Source organism: Camelus ferus, chromosome 11 (genome assembly GCF_009834535.1).
Source record: "Camelus ferus isolate YT-003-E chromosome 11, BCGSAC_Cfer_1.0, whole genome shotgun sequence".
Classification (NCBI taxonomy): Eukaryota; Metazoa; Chordata; class Mammalia; order Artiodactyla; family Camelidae; genus Camelus; species Camelus ferus.
In genome coordinates, this window is record NC_045706.1 from 72,762,744 (window position 1) to 72,774,332 (window position 11,589).

General features: G+C 43.8%; 1 protein-coding gene across 1 annotated transcript in view; it reads right to left on the reverse strand.

The window, feature by feature from the left end:
• The window catches only part of LOC102510773 (formin-2), a 286,001-nt gene extending 281,002 nt beyond the window's left edge, over positions 1 to 4,999 (reverse strand). The window contains 1 exon segment of the mRNA XM_032491868.1: positions 3,397 to 4,999. Coding sequence (XP_032347759.1) covers positions 3,397 to 4,735 — 1,339 coding nt within the window. The 5' untranslated portion in view covers positions 4,736 to 4,999.
• Positions 5,000 to 11,589: the final 6,590 nt, after the last annotated feature.

Consider the following 11,589-nt stretch of genomic DNA (forward strand, 5'->3'; position numbering starts at 1 on the left):
ACCTCAAGACTGTCAAAAGGATTGGAGATAATTATATGATGCACCAACACACAGAGCCTGGCATTTAGTAGAAGTGCAAGTAAATATGGCTATCGTCATAATCACAGGATTTATAAGCCAATAACAAGTTGATCAGAAAAATCAAATTAGAAGTAATGGGGGGGGTGGTACAGGAAGAAGAGACCAAAGATAGTTCTAAGAATAAATAGCTCAAAAGAAGGAAAAAGTCAAGAAAATCACATAGATACAAAAACTTCAGAAACAGCCAACTGGAGTCACCAGTCCATTACACTTCAATAGCTGATCAGGGCAACACCAATGTTTTCACAGTATGTAACCATGATGTGCCTAAAGATGTCATTAAGCCATTGAAAACAGATGAACCATTTATTCCATGGGTTTAAAAAAAGACAGATAAGCACATAATTGACTTTGGAAAGATTCTTATCAATAGTGATTTAGCATCACAAATTTAACATTTTACTTGTCTGAACTTTAATTAACTGTAAAATTCGAATAACAAGCTTCTGCTATTCTTACTGTGCAAAGGAATCTCTCAAATTTCAGAGCACTTTTTCTACTAACCACTGAAAAAGATGTCTTTTCAAACATTCACTGTAAAATTTCTGTGCGGAGGCAGCATCAGTTCCTTAACAGCTAAAACAAGATAAAATACTGGTCCCCATTATAGCTAAAGGTTTCCATATCTGCCAAAGAAACAAACATGTGCCCTGGAGGTCTCTTTTCACTTGAATTTTCTGCCTACATTTAGAAGGTAGTAGAAAGCAAAAAACATCTGTTCCTTCCGGCAGAGCTGACAACCCTCATTCTATGGTTTAAAAATAAAAGATGTTCATAGAAGTTCATAGCTATAAAGATCACCTGCTTCAAAGGCAGCTGGCAATTAATTGATCCAAAGATATGCAAATTAAGGCCAGAAAACAATTTCCTAAGGACAATGCTAGTGCTCCCCAGGGCTCTAGTAATTTCCAAGACACCCATAAAACAGTGGAGGATGGTAAAGAACCAATTGTGAAGCCAGATGACAAGAAAACAGACAACAGCTGAGAAACACAGGCCTGCGTCAATCTGTTTTCAATCTACCACCTTAAGAATAGCTTCCATGAGAGCTGCCTGGAGAAAATCTGCTTCATCCTGATCAGCAATCACTCTGCATCCAGCCCAACGAAGGCCAGCCAGATGTTCAACAATTAAAGGAATTCACCTTATTAATAACAGAATCTAGAAAATCTCACAAGTGAAGTCCTTAAATTCTATAATTGTTAGAAGTTTATATTCTATGGGGTGTCTTCGTGTTGAACATCCAAAAATCAGTAATAAGCAAGAACATTCAGACTTGGATCGGTGGACTCAGCTCCTATTTCTGGCTCTGCCTCTGAATGAATCACAGCATGACCTTGAAAAAGTTTCATCTCTTTATTTACCTCCATTTGCCAACAATTACAAGATTAGGTTAAATCTACCAATTTTTTTTTAATTTTTAAAGAAAGTGAGTAGGTGAGGTAAATGTACGGAAGCTGCTACACAAATATCTACTGGTCACTGACCAACTATATCCAAGCATCAAATATAAAGGAGGTGATGCCCATATTACAGCAACCACCTCTGCACAGTAAATAAAATTCTGCTTGGAGAGGTCAACAAAGCCCGGGTCCCTTCTGAACAGGACTCCTTTATGAGTCCCAAATTTCATACTTGGAAATACTTAGCAAATTAAAATGAAATGCTAGTTCCAGGAACACATTTTTTTTTCCCTTAAGGAAAACAAAACTTCAACCTATTTGGAGTCCTATGATCTTTAGGACAAGTCAATCCTTCTATGAATTCCTCTTTCCTCATCCCTTGTCAAGGAGATCAGTCACACACTTGATGCACCCTGAGTACCGTACTGCGTATCTCTGTGTGTGTGAGCCTTGGAGAGGCAGAACCATGATTTAAAGGTCTTTATATCACCTAGCATCTAACATATTGCCTGGCACAATATGGCTGCCTGGTATAAATATATTTCCAAACTCTAACGCTGCTAAGAGCCACCATTAATATTAATGAATGATAGACCTGATCATGGTGACATTTTCACTAAAAAATAATTTATACATTATGAATTTTACCTAGATATAGATGAAATACTCAATTTCTCACCATCATTAAATTCACAAAAACTAAATAGGAACTTTCCAATTCTCTTCCTTAGAAATCAGTTTTGTTTTTTGTTTTTTCACAATTTATCTCATAGATATTAGACTGTAAACATTCCTTTTAACTTAACCTACTCAATAAAGGGGAGGGAGAAGTAAAAGAGGGGGGATAAGCATGCAGAATCAATACAAGAGGCTACTCTTAGTTGTAAGAATATATAAATAAATGTAAAATAAGAGAGCCTGGAGATCAAAATTAAAATGTGGTCGTACCACAACATTAACAGCATTTAGCTACCTAAGAAGTAGCATGCTTGTTGAGAAGCATCACCTCCTGTTCTAAAGAAAACCTATTTATTAAAGTAATAGAATATAAGATATTAAGCTTTTCAAATCACGTTTGAAAATTATAATTATTCAAATACTTATCACAACCTACTTATACTTGCATAAATCTTCATTTTCCCTTGCTCCTTAAATTCCTACCCTCAATATTTCATCTAAAAATTAAGAGAAGTTAGTAAACATGAAACAAACTGACATTCTACCAGTGAGTACTTCAGGTAAGGCCTTGGGACCTAAGTAAGCATAAACTCATCATACTACTTGACATCTACCACAGTGAGCTGACCCTTCAGCTAGCTTTGTGATGCCTGGCAGAGCCCAGTACCAGCGGCTAGGGAATGTACCAGCAGGATCACGTGTGCTTTTGGCTAGCTCACCCTCACTATCCCCAAGCCACACCCTGTTCTGATTGGCCCAGGAAACCAAACGCAAATGATCCCTAACATTCTATACCACTATTTAATAATTTTCTACAAGCATGTAACAGATTTGGTTGCATCAGCAAACAGGAGTGACCACTCAGTTCACTAAGGAGTCCACCCAGATCCCTGAGAAACCACGAAGTACATGCGTGCACATACACATGTGTATCAGAGCTGTCCTAGAATAGACGATTTGTCCAAGGACCATCAACAATCTTGCTATTTTTAATGCTGTGGGATGAGGAAGGAAAGAGAACGATGGCTTTTCAAACGGTGCAAAAAAGGAGATTATCTGCCTGGCGTCACCCTGGACATAGAGAAGCACAGATATTTTGGCGAAGTGAACAGAGTGGCCCTTTCTCGAGAGGACTTAGGCTAGATACGGCTAAGCTGCTCCTTTAAGATCCTGCATGAAAACAGACATTTCCCCGATAGGCAGGCGCCCTGGACCCTGCAGGCCCGGCGCTCACCTGCGAACACATCCTGGAGGCCGCCTGCCCGGCGCTGCGGCAGGTGCGCGGAGCCCCCAGCCCCGGGCGCGCGGCCCAGCTCCGCGGTCCAGTCGGCCGACCGGCTGCGGCCCGCTCGGGGCTTCCTGGCCGGGACGGCCGCGGCGGCAGTGACAGGTCTGGTCCCCCGGTCCAAGGAGGACTCCGGCCGTCTCTGGACCCTGGGGCTGTGGCTGGGGGACGGAGACGGGGAAGGCCCGGGCGAGCTGAGCTGCCGGGTGGTGGTCCTGACGTAGCAAGGGGCGAGGAGCGGGCGGGGCCTGAGGCAGCGCGGGCTGCGAGAGGGGCTGCCGGGCAGGGAGGCGGCCGAAGGGGCGCCGGGGATCGGCGCCCCCTCCTCGTACGAAGCCCCCGGCCTCCGCGGTGCTTCTCCCACCACCGGGCCGCACTCCGCCCCCGGGGACCCTCGAGGGGCGTCCTCGAAAGCGTCCTCCTCGCCTTCCTCGTCCGTGTCCCCAGCCCCTCGCACAGGGACTCCGGCCGCGCGCTCCCCGGGTGCAGACCCAGGAGACGGCAAGGCGGCGGTCGCGGGAGGGTCTGCAGCCGGGGGCCGGTCAGGGCGCGCGGGCAGCGCCTCCTCGGCACTGGGGCCTGGCAGGGGTCGGTCCAGGCCCAGCAGGGCCCCGGGCTGGGGAGTGGCGGACGGGGGCGACGCTGCGGGCGACTCGAGGCCCTGGGACTGATGCTGCAGCTGCTGGAGGCGAATCGCCTGCTGGATATCCGAGAGCAGATCCTCCTGCTCCGTAGCCGAGTGAAAGCTGTAGAGGTCTGTGTCCGACCCCGAGCTGGTCCTTTGTCCATCCTGCGCCCCTGCCGCAGTCTCTGAATCCTCGGCGACCGCCGGGCCCCCGACCCCGGCCTTGGCCGACCCGGGGCCACCGGGTCGTGTCACCTCGAAAGGGTCAGCACACTCAGTATCTGACAGGCCCGTCTCGTCGGCCGAGAGGCTGAGGTCTGGGGTTTTGGTGACCAGGGAGTGGGCGCTGTCCAGCTCTCCGGCCTGCAGGGCCTGGGGGTCCAGCACATCCTCACGGGAGCCGCCGGAACCTCTCCCCTTAGACAGGGTCTTCCTGATCCGCAGATTGGAAAAGACCGAGGCTCTGGGGTCCGACTTACTCTTCTTCCTGCCCGGCTCCCCGCCGCCGCCGGCCCCCTTGCCGTGCCTGCCCGGCGCCTTCTTGCCCCCGCCCCCCTTCTTTGTGCCCTCCGCGTCGCGGAGCCCGGCAGCGTCCTCGCCGCCGCCACCTCCGTGCGGGGCATCGCCTGCGCTCCTCTTCGGCTTCGCGTCCTGGTTCCCCATGCTGCTGCTGCCTCCCGCCGCGGGCGCTCAGGCCATACCGGCCCCTCAGCCCGGCCGCGCTGGGCTCCCGGCAAGTCCGGCGGCCCCGCGAGCCGTTGGGAGGGAAGGAGGCCGCCTCGCGCACCTGCCGCGCTTCGCACAGGGCGCCGCGGCTGCGCCCGCCCGGGCCGGAGCGAACACGCTCACGGAGCGCCGCCAATGGCCGCGGGGAACGCACCGGGCCCCGCCCCAGGCCCCGCCCCCGCTAGGTCCCTTGGCCCCGCCCCCAGCCTCTGAAGCGGGAAGAGCGCCCCTCTGTCTCTGGGACCTTAAGCTCCGCCGCCTCCGGAATCGACTGCCAAACAGCTTGGCAGCTGGAAGATGCACACTAACAAAAACGAAAATTTTTAAAGGGGAAAAGGGAAGCCAAATTCCCGTTTAGAGGTGCGATAACGTAAGGCCACATACACTGCCCCCTCCAACCTGCCTGCAGAAACATGGCTCTTCAATAAATATTGGTTGAATGGGTTGTTCTTTTCTTTAATAATTGATCACCTTAAACACTTAATGTACTTGACGTATGGTTTGGGAAAGATTACTTACACATAGTGCTGCTTTTATGTTCATGCAGAGCTTGCATCTCCATGAGAGAACACTGGCTGTCATTTCAAAATTTCATTTTTCAAACTTTTTTTGACAAAATGGCAAGGTGGGGGAATCAAAATACTGAGATTAGACTTGATTAAAATGCTAATCTCTAAATTTCTCTTTATTTACCATATAAAGCAAACAGCATTTATATTCAAAAAGGGTGCACATACTTAACTCCCAGGAGGTCAAGCTCATCAATATTAAACATGTCCCTATTGTTGCCGCCTACAAAAAAGGAAAAGACAAAAGGAAACACCCTTGGCACTAACACAAGAAATCACATGGTATGCCATAAACCACCACTCTCCCAAGCAAACCCTTCAAGACAGACTTTGTCCCTGCCTTTACTATGAAAGTTTGCAACAGTTCACTGAATAGGCGAGCAAAATTTGCCACCCCAAAATGTGTGTCTATGGCATTAGGATTAATTATAGCTGATTATTTTTAAGAAACAGAAGACTAAGGAAGTCTTTCTTTTTACCTCCCACTTTGCTGCCTAAAGAATTCAAATAGAGCTGAATAGAGCTATGATTAGTGGTATCTGCAAGGAGTGAGTGCTGGGTGTGATGGGGAATCAGTGGGCCTAGAGATCAGAGTCCACTCAGTCCCTTGTCTCTGAGCGGCCCAGCAGACATTCGTTTACCAAACACTTCTGCTTTTCTATCTCCACATGAATTCTCTTGCTCCCCTTTGAAGTCCCAGACTGCTATACCCAGCATCCCCTGCTGTCTGTGGCTGAAGACAGTATTTAAGTTGAGGGCTTCAGCCATTCTGGCAAATCACTCAGTTTTCCTGGGTCTCTCCTATGCACGTTATTAAACTTTTGTCTGATATTCTCCTGTTATTCTGTCAATTTAATTCTTAGACCAGCCAGAAGAACCTAGAAGGGTACAGAAAAATTTCTTCCTTCCTGATTTTCTTAACATTCTTCTTCAGTATTAAGATAAAAATTTTCCTCATTGCAAATCTTGTCACTATTTTAATTACTTAGAAATTTAGTTATCTATATTTAAACGGCCTGTTTAAACATCATTGGCATTTAAAGAAGCTCCAAGCAGTAAATTAAAATAAGGTTAAAGTGGCATAAATCAATAATGTTACAAGTATTTAAGTTAGAAGTTAATTGTTAATTACTTTGCAAACACGAAATTCCCAGCCAACATGTTAGTATTTTTAAAGTAAGCCCAAAGGAGGAAAAAACACTACATATTATATGATGCGTTTTAAATGTAGCAAGCAAATATTATTGCGAACCAACATTTTAAACCTCCCTCCTTAACCATTTTATCAAAAATACATTTTTTAAGGTCCTATAATTCTGTGGTGCAAAAACATCATGCAGCAATAATTGCTAGCCTTTTTCTAATTATTTTCTTAAAATAGATGATAACTTATGGCCTGCTGGCCAGTTACCCTCAGGTGGCCCTTTTGAGTAAATGGTCCTGAGAAAGCAACTTTAATAACTGCCAGGGTACTATCCCAGTCTCTGAGCAATTCCAGAGTCCTTGAAAAGCCTTTATTTCACGTCTTTCACAAGACTGCTCTCTTCTAGAATCCAGGCTCCACAGAGGGCATATTTTGCCTTAGGCTTTAAGAATTTTCTGCTTCTTTGAGTACTGAGGTACTATGGATCTTATTTTTGCTTTTTCTTTAATAAGACGTCTTTGATTCTGAGCTATTTGTTTCCTTACTATTTTTTCTGAGATAAATTCTACAAGTTCTGAAGATAAAAGAGGAGAGAAGAAAGCAAAGAGGGAGAAGAAAGAGAAGGAAATGGAGAGAGAAGACTGCTGATTTTTTCACATCCTTTGAATGTGAAACAATAGATGACAGTTGTGCAGCAGGTCACAGATGACAGAGCTCTATCACATGCAAAGGCTTATTTAAAACTCACAAGGGTAGGGAGGTACTTTCCATCCAATTTAATTAATAAACAAACATCAAAGATCCTACCTTGTGCCTGGACACATGCTAGGTATGAGGATACAGAAGACAAATAGGCAACAGTGGCCAGTCTCTATATTCAAGGGTCGAATCTAGCATAGTTGTTGGTAAAAGTCTTCAGTATTAGCACCGCGGAAAGGTCACAAGCACTGCAGATAAAATAAAAGGTGGTGCTACCCATTTTCCAACAGAGAAAATTGGATATCAACTTTAAAAATAATATAAGAAAAAGTGTATTGGAGTTCAAATCATGAACTCCAGTTCTTAATATATACATATATAAATGCATATATACGTATATGCATATAATATATACATATATACACAGGCATACTTTGGATAAATGTACCAATCTCTGCATGTTATTCTAAAATGCATCAAATAAACAAGATGCTGTCATGGATGGATACATGGACAGATATATAATAAAGTATAGTAAAATTTTAATTGTAAAGTTTAGGTGATAGATATATGTGTGTCTCTGTAAAAATTCTTTGAACTTTTCTGTATGTTTGAAATTTTTCAGGCTAAAATGTTGGGTAAGAAAGTGGGTTGCAAGAATGTGTGAAATTTCCCGCTTCTTTGAAAGTAGCATTGCATGTTGGTTAATGACACTCAACAAACACTAAGTGAGTCAACAACCTTCCTTTCTTCACTTTCACCCACCTGTTTGTCTGAACGCCATGTTATTTCTTCTTCTGTCTTGTTTCAGCTCTCTTCATCCTCCATCACTCTCTCAATTGTCTCTAATATATACCAAAATGTTGTTGATAAACTTTTTTCGTTTCCTTTCTGCTTAGCCTTGGTGAAATGTTCGAGAATCTCTAAAAAAAAAATCAAATTGCATTTTAATTATCCAGTTCATCCTTTTCTCCAGCAGGTGAAAGACCTTCTCTTAAAAGACAGCTCTACCTTGACATCAACTACTAAGACCGAGACCCAAATCTACCTCTCAGTCCTACAGTCCTGAACCCTGAACCTGCTGCCTGGAAGGCAAGTCTCCCACCATGGCTGCATTCGAACCCAACAGGTCTGAAACTGAACTCGTCTTTTCTTACATATTTCACTCTCCTTTATTTTTTCATTCAGTAAACACACCACCATCTCTCCAGGTGCCCCAGATAGACTTGTTGCTGACTCCCCCCTCCCTTCCTGTCCCCACAATCTACCGGTTAGACTTCTCCATTCTTCTTCCTTAATGTCTCCTAAGCCCGTCCATTCAGGTCTCTCATCCCAACTGCCACTTTTTTGGTTGTCAGAATGTGGGGGTTGGCACAAAGGAACCCGCTAAACACCATGCACAGGACAGCACCCCCCCAAAAACCAAGAGTGATGCAGCCCAAAATGTCAGTAGTGCTGTGGTGGAGACCCCTGCGTTATCATGAACCCTGTCACAGAGGGAATAGTGAAACTGAGCAGGACCCTACTGGGCCCTCCAGGGCACAAAAGCCTTTCTGTGTCCCCTGTTTCTTGTTTGTAGGGAAAGGGCTTTAGCCTCCTAGGCCCTCCCTGAGTTCCAAAGAGCAGACTCATCAGTTACTAGGACAGTAGAGTCAGAAGACTCCTCATTTCTCCTGAAGGGATGGAGATGACAGTTTGACATGTCTTTGAGTTATTCTGCAGAAACTAAGACCCCCCCCTCCCCACCCAGTGGAGCATGGTGGCTGCATTCTGACCACAAGCACATGGACCGCAGACTGCTTGGAACCAGAGGCTGAGGATTGAGATTCCCGGATCACCACCCTGTTACTGCAGCAACAGCCAATCAGAGGAAGGTCACACACCCTGAAACTCTCCCCCACACTGTGCCTGTGCAAACCCTCCCCCAAAAAGCATCAGGGAGTTCTCCTTGCTTGGCCCAGCAGCAAACCTTCCTCTGCTCCAAACTCCTTCAGTGTTTCGGTCGGCTTGGCCTCACTGCATTGGGCACATTGATTTGGGTTCAACAATAGTAAATGTTTACTGAATGAATAAAAAATAAAGATTCTTTCAAAATTTTAGTTTTCAGTTAATCAAGCTAAATCAAAAATTTGAAGGCAGAACCTAACAGGAAAAATGAGCTTTTAAGCACTGTATCTATGGCACCAAATATCTCACATGGAGAATTAACTCTTTCTGGAGATATTTGTACATAAAGCACTTCCATGAAACAATACATCTGTCTAAATATTCCAGCTCTCCACAAAATTGGTCACATTATAACAAGTCCTTGCTTTTAACCAGAAATTTTCTGGAAAGCAGGAAATAATTCCTAGAGCTCTGTTTACAGAGATATTTATGTGCATCACAAACTAGTAGTTACATAGCTTTCAGTTTTTACTACTGTCTTTCATTTTATCACCAATGCAGTATTTGAAAATAAAATGTTTACAAAACACAGAAAAAGTCAAATAATACTTCTTCAAGCAATACAGAGTGCACTACAAATTTGTTCCTACATTAGGAAAGAGTTAAGGCAAAGAATTCTAAATTGCGTGTATTCCTTGTTGCTGCAAATAGAACATAAACCTCCTTCTTAAATTCATAGGCATGCGTGAGCTTTCCACACATATTAAGCCAGAAGTTTTCAGATTGTTTGTGTAGGCAGGCGAAATTTGCCACCCTAAAATCCCTTGGCATGCAGATTATTTTCAGCTGAAAACAGTCAAAGACCAAAAGGCTCAGTCAATAGAAATAGAATGTTTAAGTGTTATTGGTAATTTTTAATTTTCTAGTCGTACCCTTTAAAAAGGTAAAAAGAAACAGATGAAATTAATTTTAATAATATATTTTATTTAACCCAAAATATCCAAAACTACTTAAAGAAAAAAATCAATTAAAGTAATTAAGGAGATTTTTTTTTTCATATGAAGTCTTTAAAATCCAGTGTCAATTACAATTGAGACAAACCACCCAGGGAAACTGATGGCAAATTTCAGTCCTGCTGCACAGCCTAGAGGCTAGCCTCCGAGGCTTACATCCGACCCTATGCGTCACTTTATCTAGGACAACATACTTATCCCTCTGCCTCATTTCCTTTATAGTACATACCCACCCTCATGACACCATGAAGACACAATGAGCAAACTGCCTAAGAATTCCCCAAATGAAAGTTCTTAGGGAGTGTGTCCAGATATTTGGATTTTCAAAATTTGATTTCTAATTTAATTCCCTTGTGGTTGGAGAACACACTTTTTTTTGTACTTCTACATTTTTTTTAAGAGTTTTATGACCCAGCATATGTTGTATCCTGGAGAATGTTCCACATGCACTTGGATGTGTATCCTTTAGTATCTTAGATTCCATTTTGGAAGCTCCCACCTGGACTACAAATGATATATTGCAGCTAAGTAACCACTTACCTCTATTTCTATGTCTATTCTCATGAAATCCAGCCTAATTCTTGGGTACAAACCATACATGTCTAATAGTCATTGCATTTTCTTTCTGGGCCAAAACATAAACAGGATTGCCCTTTGGGTAAATTCATCATGGGTATCTGGAGAGATATTCCAAAATTAACTTTCCAGAAACCATTCATCCTATGAACCACGGGAGGTAAATTGCCATTGTATGTACATTTATTCCATAATCTGGACGTTTTCACTGCTAAGCATGGTGGTGTCTGTCAGGTGGTGCAAAGTAACACTTGACTACATTTTTTATCTTGTGGAAAGTTCAGAGTTTTAGAATCTAAAGAAAGCTCCACCCTGGACCACAAGACTGACAGCAGCAAAAAGACCTCATGCTGTGACCCTAAAGCGGGAGGCATTTTCTGTTTCCTGTAAGAGGGAAAGTACTTCCTTGAGTGACATGGGGTGAGAAAAGCCACTCTGCAGGCAAAAAGACATCAGCAATTTTCACTGAGTGAGTTTTCAGAATCAAATTTGTGAGTTAAAAAGTTTGTGGAGATTTACACTGACACCTTGTTAGTAAAACTGTGTTAGCTTCCGCTTGATGAGTTATCAATTCTCTGTCCTTTTAGCTTTTGTTCAGGACCATATCTTAAAACAGGTGTGCTTCTTCTGCAGCACAGGGACAGTCAAGTTTTTTCAAACCCCTAGGCTGTTAGTCACCAACCCTAATAAAATTTAGTTTGTTTTTGTTTTGCTGATTTAAAAAGAAAAAGATCCAGCATCAATTTTACCCCAACAGCCACATCTCAGTCCAGACCGGCCTCACTCACTTGCACAACAGCCACATGTAGTGGATGGCGGCTCTTTTTGGACAAAAGGCCTTAACTTTGATTTCTCAGAGCTTCTTGAGCAACTCTTCTGCAAAGGCTGATCCAAACTGTCACT